This window comes from Polypterus senegalus, chromosome 4, assembly GCF_016835505.1.
Source record: "Polypterus senegalus isolate Bchr_013 chromosome 4, ASM1683550v1, whole genome shotgun sequence".
In the NCBI taxonomy this organism is placed as follows: Eukaryota; Metazoa; Chordata; class Cladistia; order Polypteriformes; family Polypteridae; genus Polypterus; species Polypterus senegalus.
This window is the reverse complement of record NC_053157.1, coordinates 251,798,151-251,819,245: the sequence shown is the minus strand read 5'-3', so window position 1 is coordinate 251,819,245 and position 21,095 is coordinate 251,798,151. Positions and strand designations below refer to the sequence as shown.

The 21,095-nt window shown below is 40.4% G+C and overlaps 1 protein-coding gene across 2 annotated transcripts; it reads left to right on the top strand.

Annotated features, from left to right (window-relative positions):
- The first annotated feature begins 2,906 nt into the window (after nt 1–2,906).
- On the top strand, nt 2,907–19,571 carry LOC120528478 (zinc finger and SCAN domain-containing protein 2-like). 2 transcript variants are annotated; one of them, XM_039752651.1, is made up of 4 exons: nt 2,907–3,080; nt 9,328–9,916; nt 12,216–12,753; nt 15,381–19,571. In XM_039752651.1, the coding sequence occupies exons 3-4, from the start codon at nt 12,339–12,341 to the stop codon at nt 16,199–16,201; spliced, it is 1,236 nt and encodes a 411-aa protein (XP_039608585.1). In that variant the 5' UTR covers nt 2,907–3,080; nt 9,328–9,916; nt 12,216–12,338; the 3' UTR covers nt 16,202–19,571. The 2 variants fall into 2 exon arrangements, with proteins under 2 accessions (XP_039608585.1, XP_039608584.1); XM_039752650.1 differs by lacking the exon at nt 9,328–9,916.
- Nucleotides 19,572–21,095: the final 1,524 nt, after the last annotated feature.

Genomic DNA, 21,095 nt, shown 5'->3' with positions numbered 1-21,095 from the left:
AGGTTCACCAAAATCTGTTGTATGTAAACGATACTGTTTTAAACGTTATTGTTTTTTCATCAGAAAACCCAGTTTCCACGTCTACAGTATTTGTTTAAATGGCACTTTTGCCACTCGCAATAAGGCTGACGTATCGTGTCGACTGGGCAACACAGCGAATGCGGCGTCTATCTATATACTGTATGTCTACAACTGCGATGACGTATGGGGCTCTGCAAGTGGATATTACTGTATTGAAAATCATAAATGAACGACGGGGCCGTGTGGGACTAAGCGGTTGAACAGGCGCGTGCCCGACAGACAGCACAGTTCGGAGCATGCGCGTAATCAAAAGGCGAAGCGGCGCCGAAAAGTGCACGAGCGCGAAGAGAATAGAAGCAATACCGATTTAACGGGCCTTCGCCAAGTCAGATGTAGCATTACATTTCACGGGACACCGAACAGAAAATAAATTAACGTACGACTACCAGAAATGTGCGCTACCACCGTCCATCCACAATAAACTCCTGAAGGTCCGATTTGCTGGCCTCGTCCACGAAGCGCTCAATCCCCAACAGTTAAAAGCGAACCACGCGGCGTCAGGCACCTCCTCAAATTTAAAGCCTCTCAGCATATCGCGATCTAACCTCACTGCCGGCATTCCCACCGTACGTGATCGCTGCGTTCTACTTTGTCTCACCTTCCGCACCTCTGCTTGATCTTATATGCGTGAAGAAGTCGGAGCACGAGGGCCTCATAAGAGCAAACTTGTGATGGGCTGCTCGATACTGACTCGTCGAGCTTTCAAAGCACCTTTTCGAGGTTTGTTTGAATTGTGCCCATCACGTGATTTTGAGGCACGCTTGCGTCATGACGTCAGTCAGCGGCCGATTTCCTCAGCCCCTCATCTGCAAAGCGGCTTTGGCTCAAAGCGTAAAAGCAGTTGGCCCTGCTGCATCTTTAAGGTGTGCAGACGCGAGTTTAAATCCTAGTTGGGCTTCACGTATGGTCTCTGACCAAAGTAAAAAAAGGACTTTTCAAAAAGAGTTATGTAGTACGGCAAGTTTAGAAATACGTTTAGCAGACATTATGAATGATTCATATGGGGCACCTCGTTCCTTGGTGTAAAATCGTGTCCACCTAAAACCTGTAACAAATTAATAAGCATATTTTGCGTAAGGCAGCACGTATTATAACAATCCAGCGTCACCCCATGTCGATCGTATTAGAGAGGCTAAGAAACGCCTCACCAAAGCCGACTTGTATAAGCGCACGACACTCCTAATTAAACGTTTTTACTATTCAGTGATTCCCAGATCTGTAGCTGATTTGTGTTATTGATTTACAAAAAGCAATGTGAGTAAAAGCGAGCTCAGTATAACTAATCACAACTGTCTTTAAAACAGAATCAGCGCCATCAGCAGTGTCTTCTGCAATTTTAGGAAAGCCTTGGGACTTCTGCGTTAATGAGATAAAACTGTTGAAAAGAAACTGCGAATTCACCCAGAGGTGGACATAAAGATCACTCAAGTACTGACAAGAAGGAGCAGCTGGATAAGCACATCTGGAGCCAAACTTGTGAAAAACATCTGACTTTGTCAGCAACATCCTTACCTTGTGAATTCGTCTTTTCAAAGGGGTGTAAATAAGTAGTCTTCCGAAGTGCAGCACAACAAAGTAAATTGTTGATGTAAATAGAATTCTTGACAGTCTAAGCTTTTGTCGTTTCTGTTTTCTTAAACCATCTTCAGTCCCACAATCCCCCGCAGTCACTGACACGTTTAACGTTCTCTGCTCCTCACCTGTCGTGTTACCCAAAGCATTAACACGGAGTTTCATTCAAGGCTTTACCGTCCGTCCTGTCACACACATAAAATAAGACACACATTTACACTACATACGTGTTCAATAATAATAATAATAATAATAATAATATGGCAGGAATGAGAAAAACCTCAAGATGGTAATATTTATGAGGAGAGCCTGCATGGCATCAGGGTGAGGAGGTGCCTTGCCTTCCGTGACCTCGTCTGCCGCCCCTCACTTACACTGGCACACGTTACACTGGGGGGCAAATGCCATGGAGAATACCGACAATGTACACCTACAGAAGTGGAAAGAATAGATAGATAGAGACTGTACACTGAAGCATTACAGTGTTAAACATAAAAATACAAAGGAGTATATTTCAGATAAACGATGAGTTTTGTTAATTATAAACATCGTAACATATTTCTTTCTAACATTTTTGTCTCATTAACGCAGAAATCCCGAGGCTTTCCCTAAATTGCAGAAGACTCTGTCGATTGCACTGATTCTGTATTAAAGACAGTTGTGATTAGTTACGCAGAGCTCGCTTTTACTCACATTGCTTTTTAGAAATCAATAATACAAATCAGCTACAGATCTGGGAATCACTGAATACTAAAAACGTTTAATTAGGAGTGTCGTGCGTGTATACAAGTCGGCTTTGATGAAGCGTTTCTTAGCCTCTCTGATATGATCGACATGGGGTAGAAGAGACGCTGGATTGTTATAATAAGTGCTGCCATACGCAAAATATGCTCATTAATTTGTTACAGATTCTAGGTGGACACGATTATACACCAAGGCACGAGGTGTCGCATGTGAATCATTCATAATGTCTGCTAAACGTATTTGTTAACTCACAGACAAGTACTACATAACTCTTTTTAAAAAAGTCCTTCTTTTAAAACTTTGGGCAGGGGCCATACGCGAGCCCCAGCTAGGATTTAAACTCGCGTCAGCACACCTTACAGATGCAGCAGGGCCAACTGCTTTTACACTTTGAGTCAATCGCGTTCAGCAGATGTGGGAGCTGAGCAAATCTGCTGCTGACTGCGCAGATATCAATGACGCCATCACGCTAGCGTGCCTCAAAATCACGTGACGGGCGCATTTGCGACTCGAAAGCTCGTCACAATGTTGAAACCGCAGTATCGAGCGGCCCATCACTAATTCATAGCGGCGCTTCGAAAGCTTGACACGTTAGTATTCAGCAGCACATCACTAGTTTGTTCTTATGAGACCCTCGCGGTCAGACTTCTTCGCGGCCATAAGATCAAGCAAAGGTGCAGAAGGTGAGACAAAGTCGAACGTGGGGATCGCGTACGGGTGGGAATGCCAGCAGTGAGGAAGATCGCGACATGCTGAGCGGCTTTAAATTTGAGGAGGTGCTTGACGCCGCGTGGTTCGCTTTTAAGTGTTTGGGATTGAGCGCTACGTGGAGGAGGAGGAGGGGAGGTGGAGGCAGCACTGCAAATCGCACCTTCAGGAGTTTATTGTGGATGACGAGGGTCGCGCACTTTTTTTTGCTACTGCTACGTTACTTTATTTTCCGTTCGGTGTCCCGTGAAATGTAACCCTACATCTAATTTGGCGGAGGCGCGTTAACTCGGGATTGCTTCTGCTCTCTTTACGCACCTGCACTTTCCACGCCGTTTCGCCTTTTGATTTCGCGCATGCTCCCAACTGTGCTGTCCGTCGGGCACGTGCTTGTTCAGCCGCTCGCTCCCGCACGGCCCCGTCATTCATTTCTGATTTTTCTCGAGTTCTGCGTTTTCTTTGCGTTTTTTCCCTCTTTCTTCTAAAATCTTCATCGGCAAACTTTATTAAAGTGGCGTCGCACGATGTAACTTTACAGGGCTCGTTCAGTTTTCATTTCCAGCAGTTTGTCTCATACCGAGACCTTTTAGAAATAATTTCAATAAACTCATTTTTTTAATATTTTCTTATCAGTAAAGATACTCGTGTGCTTTCACTGCAACAGAGAGACTTTGATTTATTTAATGGGAAATTAAAAATACAAACGTTACACAAGCTAGTGCTGCTGGAGGGATACAGTAAAATCTACAGCTGGCGTGGCATTACGAATACAATTTTTGTGATATTTTAAACGATATTGTTTTATTTAATATCTTTTATCCTTCACAACTACTTTCAGTATTTCTATGTAATTTTATTCTTTTGCTTACTAGAGATGGCCGTGTTAAGTGAAGAACAGGACTCAAGCCAGGGTAGCGGTGAGCCCATCAGGACTGTTTGCATCCAACCATACACTGAAAAAAAAAATCAGTCCTACTCCCAACAAAAAATATTAAGTAACTGATTACAATGTGCTTATTGAGTTTGCTCAACATTACATCGACAAGTCCTGACAATTCCAAAATCTGAGTTCACGGATACAAACTACACTCTGCCAAACTAAAAAAAATTACTTTAATTAGAAATAACTAATATGTAAAACAGCATTAAGCCCATCTAACTTAGAGCTGTGTCAATGTCATCTCTAATTGGCGTAACTAAAAAACCTATGCTGAATAAACTTAAGTAAATTTAGAGAAACTTCCAGGTAGTAATTCTACAAATTAATATGTTTATTTTTTGCAAACTCAAAGCACATTGTAATCAGTTACTTAAGATCTCTGACTATATTGAGCAACATATTCTATTTGAACACAAAAGAAAAACAGCTTTTTTGAAAATAATTCAGCTTTATTTTCTTAGACATGGCATTACATTATTATTACAATGTGAAAATCCCTTTTAGAAATGTATTTATATTCAGTGCGTTCACATTTTGTCTTAACATTATCATTACTAATAACCACAAGACATGTCATCTCTGATGTTATGGAATCTTAATTTGAAAAGTGTTACATCAATAATTCCAAAATGTCTTTTTAAAAGAACCTGCACAGGGTAAAGGGATTATGTCGTAATATTAAAACTAATGTGAAGCTGAGAAGAATTTCACACAAAGAGAAGTAGCAATAGAAGAGTTAATCTAAAATTAAAAGACAAACCTGTCCTATTCTGCAGATCTGAGACTCCTTTGTCTAACATTTATTCATGCAGCATATTTTTGAGTAACAATACTCTGTGAGTTTGAGTCCCCAATAGTTAGAAACGCCTTCTGCTCCGTTTCAAAAGTGCATTTCAGTTCTTTTGAGTAGTGAATGTTTAGAGCATACAGAAGACCAGCAAGGGTGACAAATGCAGTTGTGAAGTCGACAAGCTCTTCAGTTACTACTCGACCTTCTATCACCACAGCCACATTCATTGGTGTGGCTCCAGGATGGGCCTCATGGTGCCTCACAACCTCTGATATTCCTATCTTCATTTCATTTGTATATATTTGAAGGGAGTCTGTATCCTAAAAATATAGAACAGTGATACAGTTAAGGTGTGATAAGATACACCATAGTTGACTCTCCAAAGCCAAGTGAAAGGTTGTCTACCAACGTAACTTTCCAGTTTGTTAATCATTTAGTTTTACATTTCCAACAGAACTCACATGACGTGTTGATAACTTCTTGTCTTCTCTTAAGTACAGAGGTAGTCCTTGTAGAACCGTTGCCCTCTTGTGTGGTAACATCCATTGTCTGAAAGGTTAACAAGAATGATAGCCATAGAGGTAGAATATACAAAGAAATAATGTTTGAACAAACTGACAATTTAAGAAAACTTTAAACAAAACCACTACTTATATTTGACACATTTTCTTCCACATTTCTGTACATATACGAAAGTCCATCTTTGTTAAATGAATCCAAATAATGAAAGGATGTTGCACACCTGCAAATTATTCAGAACTAGCAAAATACCTGCACTTGGCAGTGGCGAAGTACTGCCTTAAAATTTTTATTAAGAAGAAAAGTAAACCTTTTTAAACTGAGAAAAAATATATCAATAATTATTTACGGATCTCTTTGTATACCACGTTGTCAGTTCGGCCCTCCAGTTGTAATATGACCAAGCTGTGCACTGAGCTTACTCTTGAGCTTGCAATGTATAGTTGGCCATGTGAAAAGCAATCTTGCCTCAAATCAATGGCAACCTTTTGTACGGTCTGTCCCTGACTTATTAATTGTCATTACGAAGCAGAGCCCTACTGTAAATTGGAGACATTTGAATTGAAATGGGTGATCAGAGGGTATAACAGGGATGTGAGGAATAAAAACTCTCTCCCCTGAACCATTGCCAGTAAAAGTAGTTGCCTCAATTAAGGTTGACCTGAAGCCTCGTGCCGTTACAAAGTTTCGGTGGCTGTAAGTTTCTCAGTAGCATTATTGGTGCCCCAACCTTCAAAATTAGATTATGCTCAGGAGTGCCAACGTCGCCTCACACGGTGACTGAGCTGCAGGCTATGGACATATATATATGTACGTAAGTAGGACTCCGTTAGCACTGGGAACCCAAATTTCTTGAAGATGGGCCCATAAGTAACAAAGACCGTTGGAAAGTTCGATATGGCGGCCAACAGTGGCGTCATACCACCGAAATAAGTACATATATCGGTTTCCGTTAGTGCAGGGAAGCCGCCTACCAAATTTCGTGAAGATGGGGCCATAAGTAAGAAAGTTTAACATGGTGGACATTGTCGACCATTTATGACCGTTACGTGTAGAATTTCGAAATGAAACCTGCCCAACTTTTGTAAGTAAGCTGTAAGGAATGAGCCTGTCAACCTTCTACCTACATGAGAAGTTGGAGAATTAGTGATGAGTCAGTGAGGGCTTGCCTTTTATTAGTATAGTTGTATGCACACATCCAGACACACACAAAAAAATGCTATTAACCTGGATAATTTAAATTTTCAATTTATAATAAACAGAATAGTCAGGAATGTTGTTGATTACACCACCAAGTTGCTGGTCACACCTTAGGTTTAAACAAGGAATTGTACTTTTATTTCTGGTAAAATATTGTTTGTGTAAATTTCATCATTAAAGAAAACTGTAAATGAATACATTATGAATTTGTAGTCCATGACATTGGCACTGCACATATTCCCTCCAATGTCTGCGATATAAACATATACAGTAGAATTTAGCTTGTTCTATTAAATCATTTTGCATACATTTGATAACAGTCTGTGGGTTTGCCACTTGCACCTTCATAAGCAAACAGTTTAAAGCCTTAATTACAACACTGCCACATACTGTACTACGTTAAGTTCATGCTTATGACTATTAAACAATTCTTTCCTGGTCCTTATTACGTTCCTGTTCATCTAGTAATTCTAAAAGTGATTTCAATTCATGTGCCGTCTTGCCTCCTTTTGCTCTGTACATTTTGATCAGATCTGTCGAATACTTGTCCAAGGGTGTCAGAAATATTTCTTTTGGTTGCACCTGGGTAATGCAATAAAATTCTGCATATACCTGTAACAAAATTCAGAAATTAATAATGTACTTATTTTCAATATACTAGCATTGCTACTCGACAATTGAATGATAAGGTTAGATGAAACTCACTTGCTGCTCTATGAAAAGGCCTGGCCATCTCTGTTGGACTACAGAGCCCAGTGGTTCATCCACGACAGTCTCCTTTCTTCTCAGGGAAAAAGTGAGGCCCATTTTGGTGTTGATTAGGTCCAGGTTCATATTTTCCACAAGTTGCTGCCTCTCTGTTTCAAGATCTTCATCTTTTTGACCACCAGGGTGATTTGGCAAGAAATTAACCTCGCATTTACAATCTTACGGTAACCTCTGGGAGAACCAAATCCTCTTTTGTAAGCATTTACCTGCACTTCTGTAATAATTCTATCACAAATGTCTAAGGTGTTATCTAAAAAAGAACACAGTAAAACTGCACATCACGTTTATACACGAGCAGTCGAGGGGCGCAACTTAGATTTATTAACATATGTTTGTGAGTGTTTATATATTTTTCCTTGAAGGAGAGAAGAGTTGTTGTTGAGGTCGCTCAGTGTGTTAATTTTAGATTCGGCCCCGTTTACCGCTCGCTTTCTCTGTTTATGACCCACTTTTCCTCTATTAAAGGTACTTGGCATGTAAGGAATGTGCACAAGGAAGAAAGGAGTCCTCCAACCAGTAATCACGCATCTGCCTTTACAAACTGTTATACATACGCACCCTAGTGCCCGTAATAATTTACTAGAACATTCAGTTTTAAAAAAGCCGTCATCCTGCATGGCATGCACGGCATCTTTTAATTTTTTTTTCGACTGCATGTGATTTTATGAATAAAACGGTACTGATTGAATATTGATGTTGTTTTATTAATCTACTGTTTAAAAAGCAAAATTATCTGACCGTTCCCATAAGCTCCTATTGTCCAATCCTCTTGAATAAAGTGTAATCATCTGCGTTCAGTCTCTGCTCTAAACTTTGGTATGGTGCGTCAAAAGCTTGAGTTGGGCACTGCAGCTACTACGGGAATTCAGACCGCTAACTTTAAGTGAAAAAAATGTTCTGATGTCGGGTTTTGAGATATAAAAACACAAGAGTTGTTATAATGAAAAATGGAAAGAGGGAAATATTTCAATGGCATAGCTTTTGTTAAAAACTTAAAGCCACCACAGTAAGTGCAACTGAGCTTTCATTTTATAATTATTCATTTTCATATTCTGTTATAGTCACTAAAATCTTCCATAATTAACAGACCCGCCATCATTACACATTGCAAGTAACACAAGCTAACATTAAACACTTAACCTACTGCTGAACATAAATAAGTTTTTATCATCGATAGTCGTCGAAGTTAGTAAGGTTACTCGCGTGGCAACTGTTAATAAATCGTACCCCGATTTTTTAACTATATGGTTTTCAACAAAGACAAGTCCTACTCTTGTAAATTCATGTACTTACTATAAGTCGGGGCTATCAAACGTTAGTAATTGCTGACTGTAGAGTCATGCACGTGTCGAAATCTCATAAGTCAAGAATATTTTCACAAGACATGCGCATTGCGCAAAAGAAAAACTCGCACAAACAGATTAATTCTCACAATGCTGATCTTTACATTTGAACCAAAAAGAAAAAGAAAAATAGAACTCACATCTGCACCACACAATGAAGAAACAAATGTCAAGCTAAACATTTAACACAGAAATGCTAGAATAACAAAAAAATTTACACTGGGTTGACTATCACGTAGTTACATTTTTAACAGTGTATGAAGCCATAAAAATCTGAAAGTTGCAGAGCTCAAGTTCAGCAGAGCCGTGACTCGACTATTATGGGCTGGAGCTCAACTGTCTCTCCTCATTGTTTAAAGTGGCAATGCTGCCTCTGGCACCTTGGTGAGCCGATTCTGATGCCCATGTTGGCGAATCCCTATTGAGCCCACTCCTATCTTGCCCCTCAGACCCTCGTGCCACTAGGTGGTCTTTAGGTGTGATTCCTGCTGAAGACTCTTTTTAAAAGGCATATCCATCTTGTGGTTTTCCACCTCCTCAGATGCTCCATTTCTTTCCCAGCTGCTTATCTCTTCCTTCTTTGCTGACTCAGCTGATATCTCCGTGATTTCCACACACAAGTCCCGTAGTTGCAGTTCATTTGTTTCTTGTTCAACTTGCAGATTATCCACACTTGATGTGTCAACAGACCTTCTGTGTCAGCAGTGCTGTCAGGATCAGTAAACTCTGAATTATACCAAGTTCTGCTTTGCCAGCCCAATCTAATACTTTATCTGTATGCCACCATCTCTGCCCACATATCTCACAGTTTGCCCCTTTTTTAGACAAACACAGTGACTCCGTCTTAACCTGTGAGTTTGCTCAACTTCAACATCGACATCTTCTACTGGGACTGAGGAGTTTAGAGTCTCCTTCTCATCTCCAGTGTCTTCATTATCTGATGTAATGTTAGATAAATCTCTCTCTCCATCTCTCTCACTGATGGTGGTCTGTCGATTGTCACCTTTACTGTTGACTTTACGTAGTCTAGAATGGTGGGCCCTTCCAAGAGCACCTCAACATCTGACACATTTCACAACTCCATCCTGTCCAGTGACATCTGCAGGTCCCTTCCATTCTGCACAGTCCACTCTTTTGTCGTCCACTTTGTCTCCGATTTATCATTTTCAGAATTAACCTGTCTCTGGAGTGCTCTCCGTATTTGCTCTGAAAGCTCAGCTTCAGTACACTGTGTGCACAATTATTGGGCAAGTGAGTATTTTGACCATATCATCATTTTTATTTATACAGCTTAGAGTTGGAATACATAAACTTGAATACTTATTGGATTTAAGCATATCGGGTGATGTGTATTTGTGTAATGAGTGAGGGTGTGGCCTAAGGAGATCAACACTCTTTATCAAGGTGTGCATAATTATTAGGCAGCTTGTTCTCCTAAGGCAAAAAAGATATTTAACCGACACTAAAAAGTCAAATTGTAAAAAGTCTTTCAGGGGGATGCAGCACTCTTGAAATTGCTCAGATATTGGGGCATGATCTCCGAACCATTAAACATTTTGGTGCAATAGTCAACAGGGCCACAAGAAATGTGTTTTGGAATAAAAGAAGCAAATTAACTGCCAAAGATTTGAGAAGAATGAAATGTGGAGTTACTAGGAACCTGTTATCCTCCAGTGCTGTCATATTCCAGACCGGCAGCCTACATGGAGTGCCCAGAAGTACAAGGTTTTCAGTGCTCAGAGAAATGGCCAAGGTAAGGCAAGGCTGAAACCCAACCACCACTGAATAAGACATATAAGTTGCAATGTCAAAACTGGGCCAAGAAATATGTGAAGACAGATTTTTCAAAGGTTTTATGGACTGATGAGATGAGAGTGACACTTGACGGAGCAGATGGATGGGCCCATGGCTGGATCAGTAACGGGCGCAGAGCTCCACCTCGACTCATACACCTGTAAGATGAAGATGGGGTACTGGTATGGTGTGATTTTTTTTAAAATGAGCTAGTTGGACCTTTTCAGGTTTAAAATGGGTTCAAAATCAACTGTTAAACCTACTGCCAGTTTTTAGAAGACAAAGACACTTTATTCAAGCAGTGGTAAAAGAAAAAGTATGTAATTTTCTAGAAGATCATGATTTTTATGCAGTACAATGCTCCATCAAAAATGACATGCCCCCCTTCCTCACCTAACCTAAAGCCCTTCTTAAACTGCAGATTTACGGGGAAGGAAAACGGAACGCCTCTCTGAACGGCGTCTGGGAGAGGCTGTGGTTGCTGCTGCACAAAAATTTGTTAACAGATCAAGAAACTGACAGACTCTAAGAGTGGAAGGCCTATGACTGTTATTGAAAAGAAGCATGGCCGTATTGGTCACTCATTTTTTTTTTTTTTGAAATGTCAGAAATGTTTGTTTGTAAATTTTCAGTTGTTTGTTATTCTCACTTTAATAGATGAAAACAAACAAGTGAGATGGGAAAATTTTAATTTCTCCTTTAGTTGGATAATAATTCTGTACACTAATAGTTGCCTAATAATTGCACACACATATGTATTCCCCTGAGAATGTTCACACTCACATTTCCTTTGTAAAACATTCTAGTTACAGGTTTATTAACATTTTGGATTGACTGATGGCACTGTATTTGTTCCAAATTAAAATTAATCCTCAAAAATACAATTTGCTTAATAATTGTGCACACAGTGTAAATGCTCTTCTTGGAGTGTCGAGCGCTGGAATATGTGCTCCTCTGACACACTCCTAGTGGTGCCTTCTAGGGCGGGTGGTCTGTCCACGAGAACACAAGGAAGATTTGGATTTCGGCTAAACACCAGCTGATATGAGCTGTACCCATAAATATTGTGCATGGTATTCTTTACCACTAGTGCCCCGTGGCGCTAATCTGGCACTAACCAGTCACATCCAGTATTCTTTATCACTTTCTGTATAATTTCTGTGAGTGTCTGATTGTGTCTCTTGGGTAGTCCATTACCCCAGGGACTGTGTGCAGTGGTGGTCTTTGTTTCAGTGTTAATATTCTCTGCCATCTCTCTGATTCCCCACCATTATCAATAAGGAGTTTCTGAGGAGCTCCATGTACTCTTATCTGAGAACAAATGAATGAATTGTCACAATTTCTGATGGTCTCTTTGTCCTTACAACACCTCCTGCACTGAAACGTGTCAATGATGTGAACACCCCGTACTCCTGTTTGAAGTTCATGTCAGTCCATAGCCAACAAAGCCCTAAATATGACGTCTTTAATAGACCTGCCATTGCTGTGTCCAAACATGATGGTGCCGTGTAGATAAAGTGTTGTCATATCTACATGGTGGCACTGAAATGTATGCAAATCCCCTTTAATGAAGGCCTGCAGTGCACTTTGATCACATCTGAATTGTTTGATTTGTAATTTTAAACTGTGAGGCAGAGGAGCAAATCAAGAAAAATGTGACTTTGAACCAAACCTCATGGAGGGCACTGTGACCCTGAAGTGTGCTCATTATTTTTACTGACTTTATGAAGTTAATTCTACACTTTTATTTTCACAGGGCTTTCCCATTTCACTTGTGCTTACACTGAGGTGTCTAATGGCCTCCAGCTCAGGGCTCTCCATGTGAGAAGTGAATCTGAAAAGAGAAGGGCAGACACTTAAAGAGAGAGAACCACAGAGCATGGCCTCTGCGAAAGAAGATGGCGTGGATGAAAGAACGGTGGACATTAAAGAAGAGGACTGTGAGTGGCTCACACCAGAGGATGTGCGTGTGAAGCTGGAGGATCACGAAGAAAGAATTTCAGTTTTTAAACAGGAGGAGGAGTGTCAGGGGGTGACTGCTGCCATTACAACTGAAGACTTGAATGATTTCTCAGTTGGTCTTAAACTTCAAAAGCAAGAAAATGAGGATATTTACAAGCAAGATGCCTGTGAAGAATTTCCATTCAGTTTACAGCCCTGGTCCACTAATACGGGACGACTGGCAACACAGGAGAATTATACAGAGCTGAAATCAGAGTTATCAGAGTCTGAAGAGAAAATCACCGAGGAAAATGGGAAAGAAGGAGAAGAGTCACCTGGGAGTGTTGGAATAAGTGAGTAATGTGATTAAATATAAAAGAAAGAGGACGTGTATAAATCCTAAGGGTGGGAAATTTGATGATTTTAGTAGATTGAAATGAGTGTGGAAAACACGGTTAATTGAACTTGGATAAGGACTACCTGCTCGGGTGCATGATAACAAACAATAGGTTACCTAATAAATGATAAATTAGAAAAACTTGGGTAAAGGAAAAATCTAAAGTGTTGAGCACATGACTGAATCATGAGGCTTTGACTGAAGCTCTGACGTATGTTAGGCTAACGGTATATTACATTCAATGAGAATATAAAAAGATCTATTTAGTTAAAGACATGTATATTTCTTAAATTGCGCGGCAGTTAAGGTAGAAATGTCCACATAAAGGAATAAAAAAGTAAGAATCAAATCCTCACCCCTGTGCACTAAGTAAGAGTGAATTTGCTCAAGCTAGTGCTCACCTAATATGTGCCTCATCTTTCTAATTGTAATCTCGTGCACTTTGACGTTAACAGTGACAAGAGCTACCTGTATGAGCCATGATGACCTTCAGGGGGTCTCAGGGTCTTTCAGCATCTTGTGTTCTGCTCTCAGCCTGAACTTCCTGAGGCAGCATGGCCTGGACAAGTTGGCCGTGGTGTGAAATCTTCACTTGGTGATGATCTTGGGCCCTTCCATCTTCCACAGTCTCATCGGGTCAATTTGGAGTCACCACTCCACTTCACCTGCATGTTCTTGTGGATGAGGGGAAGAACCAGAATAACCTGAAATGCCATTCCGAACCCCTGTGTAGAACAACTGTGGGCAGGATTTGATCCCAGGACAGCTGAGCACCCATTCCATTCTGTTAGGACCTGCTGATATCAATAATAATAATACTGTTTTCTTTTTTCTTAATAATAAATGTAATTTTAGCCATGAATAAACTTCACATTCCACAATAAAGTACTTCTGCATACAGCATACATAAAGAACATTTACCCATAATGCACACATAATGGAACAAAAACAAGCTGAGCAAAACAAAAGGCATGTATTAATCATGCTCCACATTTCTAATCAGATGAAATGTTCAATTGCATATTTGTAGTTATCTACTATGACAAGAAGAAAACGAGACAGTCTTGGTGAGCGCTTATCTAAGAATATAAGCATCTCTGCATGTTCTGAGGACAGTCTGGTCCTCCTGTCATCCACGACGTGTGCTGCCGTACTGAACAGACCCTCGCTGTCCCCACTCATATAAGAAGGGCACAGGTAGGACGACGACTTTTATTTGTCCTCCAGAAAGCCAGTGGCCCAGCATCTCTTGTGGTATGAGGTTCACAGAGATAAAGATTCACCTCTGATGCTGCAGACTCAAATATCGTTTTTATCTTTATTGACAGTTTCTTCATGCATTCTGCAGTTCTGTTGGCGGGGAGTTTTTTTGGATCTCTCGGCTGTAGTCTGTCACTCCAAGTGCATCTGTGTGGTCGAGACACCGGCACTAAGCAGTTTGTGTTTTGAGATTTGCAATCATCTGTGAAATATGTGTCCTTGTATCATTGTTTAAGGTGGGGAAAAATATCTTTATATTTATGTTCCAGGTCAGTAAAACTCTGCATCACTTTCCTCCCATCTACCTACACATTCACTGAAAGGTTAATAAACGGGATTTTAGTCAAAATATCTAATGACTGGTTAATTAATTATACAAATAAATCTGTCAACAAACACTCACTGGCAGATGGAATCTTGGATCTAAATGATCCAGAAGGTAATATCTTCCAGAACTGAAAGTGGCTGGTTGTCCAGGCTTACGAATTCCATTGTTTTACTGTCACTGTAAGTCTTTGGCGTTCTTGCTGTCAGTATTATAAGGTTGAATTTTCTAAGTGCTGCCATTATTGGATGCCGAGTGAGAGTAGACGACTGAGCTTGACTAAGCTCGTTCTTCACACCAGTCCCTTTTGTGTTGACTTCTCAGATGATGAATAAGATTTGTATTGTTTAAACTGTTAGCAGAGAATCCTCCATCACTGACTTAATTTTGCACATTTATTACAAACCACAAATTTGTTATCTCTTGTAGGAAAGCAATTATACTGTTAGACTGGCGAGGATGTGTTTCTGTATGTTGGAGATGTTGTAACTTTGTCTTGCTTGCTTTTCATCATTCAAGATCAGATGTTAAGATCAGTTAATTTGCTGATCATCTGTCAAGTCATTTGGAGTGAATATTGGCTGATTTTGATTTGTGATCGATTGATCAGATCAGGCCTGTATTTCACATGTAAGAGAAAGGTGGAGAAATTGAACAGACAGCAGCAGAACATGTAAATACCACACACAGAGTGGACTGACCATAAATGGCACCTTAGGGTGAGGAAGGAACTTCAACCAGTGTGCAACCACTTTACTTGTAATGTTTCATTTGTTTTAAACAGCGGGTAGCGGTTAGAAATTTGGACATCAAACACTGAAGTTGCAGGTTTAGATTCAGCTATTGAGACACCATGTTACCACGAGCAAGTCACGTGACCTGTCTGTCCTCCAGTTGGCAAAACAAGAGAAATGTAATAAATTGTGTCTCAAATGTTGTAAGTCACCTTGGATAAAGGTGTCAGTGAAAATATAGTTGAAATATTTGTGTTATTTCAGATTTACAGAAGAATGGCAGCTTCTCTCCATCTTCATTTGGTCAGCCCTCTCCTCAATACAAAGAGGAAGGTATAGAGAAATCAGCAAGAGGATCACAGAACCTGACAGCAGCCTTTTTACAGTGCAGTTCTCTCCCTGCTACTGGAGTAACACAGACAGAAACCATCAAAACTGACCGACAGCAAGTGGAGAAAGAAATCCAAATTCATACTGGAGATAAATATTATTTGGAATGTGGCAAACAATTCACACAAAAAACTGATCTTAATAAGCATATGAAGATTTACACTGGAGACAAACCTCATTGTTGTTCAGAATGTGGTAAGTCCTTCTCATGGAGAAGCCATCTTCAGATTCACAGAAGAAGCCACACAGGAGAAAAACCTCACTGTTGTCCAGAATGTGGTAACTCGTTCTCATGTATAAGCAATCTTCACAACCACAGAAGAATCCACACAGGAGAAAAACCTTATTGCTGTTCAGAATGTGGTAAATCGTTCTCATGGGGAAGCCACCTTCAGGACCACAGAAGAATCCACACGGGAGAAAAATCTCATTGTTGTCCAGAATGTGGTATGTTGTTCACAAGGAGAAGCAATCTTCAGAACCACAGGAGACGCCACACAGGAGAAAAACTTCAATACTGTCGAGAATGTGGTAAGTCATTCTTAAGGAGAAGCAGTCTTCAGACCCACAGCAGAATCCACACAGGAGAAAAACCACATTGCTGTTCAGAATGTGGTAAGTCCTTCTCATGTAACGGCAATCTTAAGAGGCACAGAAGAATCCACACAGGAGAGAAACCTCATTGCTGTCCATAATGTGCCACACAATTTTCTGACAAATGCAATTTACAAAGACACACAGAAATTGATACTGGAGAGAAGCCATATTGCTGTTCTCAATGTGGAAAAAGGTTTTAAACATTTGCTCTTTGCAAGTATACCCACAAACTCCCACTAGTGTGAAAATGCAGTGTCTATGTTTTGAATGTGGCAAATGTTATACAAGCCAGTAAGGTCTTTATCCACCTGCTAAAATCCATACTGAAGTAAAATCTCATGCTGTTCTGAATGTGAGAAACGATTCTTATATTTAATGAGACTTCAGTGCCACATCAAAACTCATATTGGATATAAACCTTATTGTTGTCCTGGATGTGATAAGCAGTTTTCACAACAAAGCACCCTAAAGAGTCACATCAGACGTCACACCAAAGAGAAACCTCACCATTGCTTGGAATTTGGCAAACAATTCTCACACCTCAGTTCTGTTTATATACACAGAAATCAAACTGGAGAGAAGCCTTACAGTTGTATTGAATGTGGAATGCGACTCTACTATAACATTTCTCTTCACAAGCATAAAATAATTTATTCTAGTAAGAAACAAAGCTGTTCTGACTGTGGCAAGCTTTTCTCAGATAGCACAACTCCTAAAGATCACATGAGAATTCACTCTGGAGACAAACCTTATTGTTGGCCAAAATGTGGCAAACGATTCTCACGTACAAGCAAACGTAGGTGCCACAGAAGGATCCACACTGGAGAGTAGCAGTACACCTTTTTTGAATGTGGTAAAGGGTTCTCTTCCAGAAGAAGTTTTCGGAGACACACACAAAGTCATATTGGAGTAAATCCTGTCCCAGAAATGAAATATGATCTTTCCATTGGATCCTCAGGCATAAAAAATGAAGGAAAATCTTCTGAATGTGGTAAAGGACTCCATTTGAAACTAGTTAATAAATACATAAGATTAGTGGAAAAAACACTGAAAGTGGCAAACAGATCCTACATGTAAGGTAACCTCAGAGCCACATATGAATTCACACTGGAATACAACACATATTTCACACACAGCAAGAATCTTCTTCAACAACTTATAGGTGCAAGAAAAAAACCTCATTGTTGTTCTAAATGTGGCCTTCATATTCATAAATGACTGGCCTAATTGTGGTAAGCCTCTTACCTGTTGGGAATGTTGAAAGTGGTCCTCCTGTATCAGCCATCATCAGCAACACATAAGATTTCATGAAGTACTCAAACTGTACTGCTAGGACGTCAGCCATACAGGGACTGATCATCTTTGCACCAGTGCTGTGACATAAGATGGTGAAAAATATGAACACCAGACAACAGAATGAGGCAGTGGTAGTACTGTGAGGTGATTACAATTTCAACCACAGAACACAACTGAAAAACTTCAATGTACTAAAAAAAATGGAGAAATCAAATGAAATCCGCAGTGCAGTGCCAGCTACCAGGAGGTGCCACTGACAGCATGGGGAATATTAATGTTTCGGAGGTTTGAAGATGGAGACTTATCTGAGTAACAATAAACTTGTACCATCTCTGGGATGTTATCTGATGGCTGACGCCTGGGCTGAATGTAAACAGCCTTACTTAACCCTGATAATGGAGTCATTTAGTGACGTCAGCTGACAGCCAATGCTGTCCAATCAGATACTGGGGAGGGACAGTCGAGGAGGACAGGAGACTAAAAAGAGAGACACATGACAGACCAATGTAGAGGGGCTTTATAAGACTTTAACACTAATTTAGGTCATCATTTATAAATGAAAAGAGTCTTTACAAACCAAACACATTAATCAGCTGTGTGTCAAGGGTGAGTCCAAGAGTGGGAATTTAAGAAGATCTAAATACAAATAAAATGAAACATTCAGGGTTGAAGACCTGTTTATGACCTGAAGAGTCACAACAGCATGCTAGAGTTAGCACGGGGGACCGCAGTTGTGAAGAATATCAATTAATGTATAGAAGGAATATTATTTAAAATAATAACTTTATGAGAAATGTGACACCATTATGAAAGCAGAAACACACAGGGATCTCTGCTGCTCCAGCTGTTAATTTGATCTATTAATGTAAAAATATAAAACGGATGTTACTTTGCTCCATATCAGTATATCCTGGGGTGGTGTGTGAAGGACGCTCTATTCTCCGAATGTGTTGGTTCAGGTTTCAGTTTGAGTTCAGCACCTTCTTCATATCGATGCCCAAGACAACGTTTCTTCACGTTGAGACTACAAGCTGGAGGGCACAGGAGCTCAATAAACTCCAACAGCAGGATGGACGATTAGAAAGCTCTGCTCTGAGAGAGTGTCAGCTACACAAAACTTCGGCTTCATTTACTTGACAGAAAACTCCAAAAAGCAGAAGTAGCCCCTTCTGTACCCCCACCACTGAAGGTCACATTTGACCCCCTCACTACTCAATGTTGGTTCACTCTGCTTGGACTTTCTGTATTTTCTAAGTGTTTTATTTTTTGGCCACACTCTTTTTACATTTTATTTCTTTGATGTTCTTAAGGGACTCTTACAAGGACTTATCTAAAAAGGGTACATTGGCCATGTAATGCAAGAAGGCAGAAAAATATAAAAAGTGAAAACCACAAAATGAAGAGGTGACATCGATGAAATATACTCAGTGGCAGAGGTGACGTGGCCAAAATCAGAAAAGACAGTACAGTAAAGGCAGGTACCAACTGAAAACAAAAGAAAGCTGATTGGTGGAAAGAACTGTCAGTCACTCTTGAGTGGACCGTTGAGGACAGCCGTGACATGCAGACTTCAAAGTTCATGTGTTTTTGATATCAAATCTGTGACCATGCACTGAATAAGTCAGTTATTTATCGGTTAGCATGTTCTGAAATGTCATCACAAAGATCAAACAAACACGTCATGTGGAGTTTGTGATCAGTCACTTTTGTTGGTTTTTATGACACCATTCATCAGCCCTGTATAGAGTGACACTTCCAGATCGGCAACCCCACTGCACCCCGTGGCACATTTGGAATTTGGGACTGGAGCACAAGGTGGATGGCACTCTGAGAAGGACAGACTTGTAAGACGTGAACAAAGCCAGCTGCCTTCCCTGGTCTGTCTTCATTCAGAAGGACTCACCTGAGTGGTGGGATTGTTCTGCGGCGCTCCTGTTAGCCGACATTTCATCAGCTTGCTTTCTGCGTTTCATCAGATAACCAGTAGAGTTAATCAAACACGAGCCAGGCCTGTTACAATGTGAACGTTCTTGACATTTTGTTTTACTTTAAATATTTTTTCTGCTTCTTTACTTTGAGTTCCTGGAGGCCTTGTACATTACAGATTATTAATACATGAGCATTTGGTGTTAGTAATGAATTGACAATTAATAAACTGTTTTTATTGCTAAATTGTAAGTGCGGCCTGTTGCCATTTTGTATCTTTATCCTTCTTGACTGTGTTGTTAGGACGTGTTGCACTGTTGCCTCCCTAGAATTAAGTACCACATGTGGAAAAATACAAGACAGCTTGGTCAATCTGGTGTACGTGACAAGGGCCATGCCAGACCCTGCTTGCCCATGGTGTACGTAACAGAAAGCATGTTCCATGGTGTATGTGGCAGGAGTCATGCAGACCCTGCATGCTTATAGTGTACGTGACAAGTGCTACTTCTTGTTTCTGGGTGTCTACATGGAAGGCCACGAATGTGGACTCCTCGAGCCCCAAACTAAGGAAACTAACAGATGTACTTCACCTTTAGGTTTTTGTAGCGCTGATTCAGGCTAATGTTTTGAAATACTTGTGTAACTAAAGTCATAAGACAAGAAACCCTATAAAAAATCTTGAACACCGACCCCTCGGGGCAGATGAAGGGCGGTGTCCTTGGACTGCGCTTCTCTGTCATTTAACCTTTGCCTGGTGTTTATGAATAAAAGATTTTTACTAACTTTAATTCTATCCCTCTGTCTTCAGTCACAAGAAACGACACCATAGAAAAAGTGTCGCTCACACATCACCGACACTCAGCCTCACAGCCTTCATCACACGTGAGTCAGAATCCAAGATTGCTGATCCAACTGTTAATCCCATTCCCTGCTTTGCCAGTCCCTTGGCTGTGTGTGTATCGAGGTGTATGGCTGATCAAACCTCTCCTCAAGGAGTCTACAGCACCGGTCAGATGAAGAACTTGACGCTTTGGGTTTAGACCTAAAACTGAGAATACCTCACACTGGATATGCTGTAGACGAGTGAAAGAGAGTCCGGTGGGATAGACTGAGGTAATAAGGTAAGTACAGTTAGACACATTCATTGTCATTTTATGCTTTAATATTTATTTTTTTATTTTTGCCTTTGTTAAACAAGGTACAATATTGTGCTGTTTGGTGAGATAGATGTCTTCTCCTGAACGGTAACTCTTCAATATACACACACGCCTGCTTACCATCACCGTTTTCAAGAACACACGACGCACATGGAGACTTGACTGTCCTTGTTTAATTTAGATTAGGGGTGTCCAGCGTCGATCCTGGAGGGCCGCAGGTTTTCATTCTAACCATTTTCTTAATTAATGACCCAATTTTGCTGCTGATTAACTTTTTTGGCCTTCATTTTATTTGACTTGCTATTTAAGACTAAGACCCCTTATCTGTTTCTTTTATTTCTTAATTCTCAACCAAACAGTAATGAAATACAAAATGAGCCAACACATGACCAGATAACCTTTGTTGTCATACAGTATCAGAAAGTAAAGAAAGTTGAAGGTCTCGGTGACGCTGATCTGCTTTCTGCTGCGGTCAAACGAGAGTTCAGCCATGGAATTGAATAACGAGTTCAATTAACAACAACAATCGGCTTCTAATTAAGAAACTGGTTAGAGTGAAACTGGTGGGAGTTTGATACCCCAACTGGTCATGTTGATACCCCCTGGCTGGTCA

Bases quoted from the DNA above. Each gene is read 5' to 3' on its own strand.
- LOC120528478 (XM_039752650.1), top strand. From the start codon at position 12,339: ATGGCCTCTGCGAAAGAAGATGGCGTGGATGAAAGAACGGTGGACATT. The intron at 12,754-15,380 runs GTGAGTAATGTG...GTGTTATTTCAG, and splicing joins ACCTGGGAGTGTTGGAATAA to ATTTACAGAAGAATGGCAGC.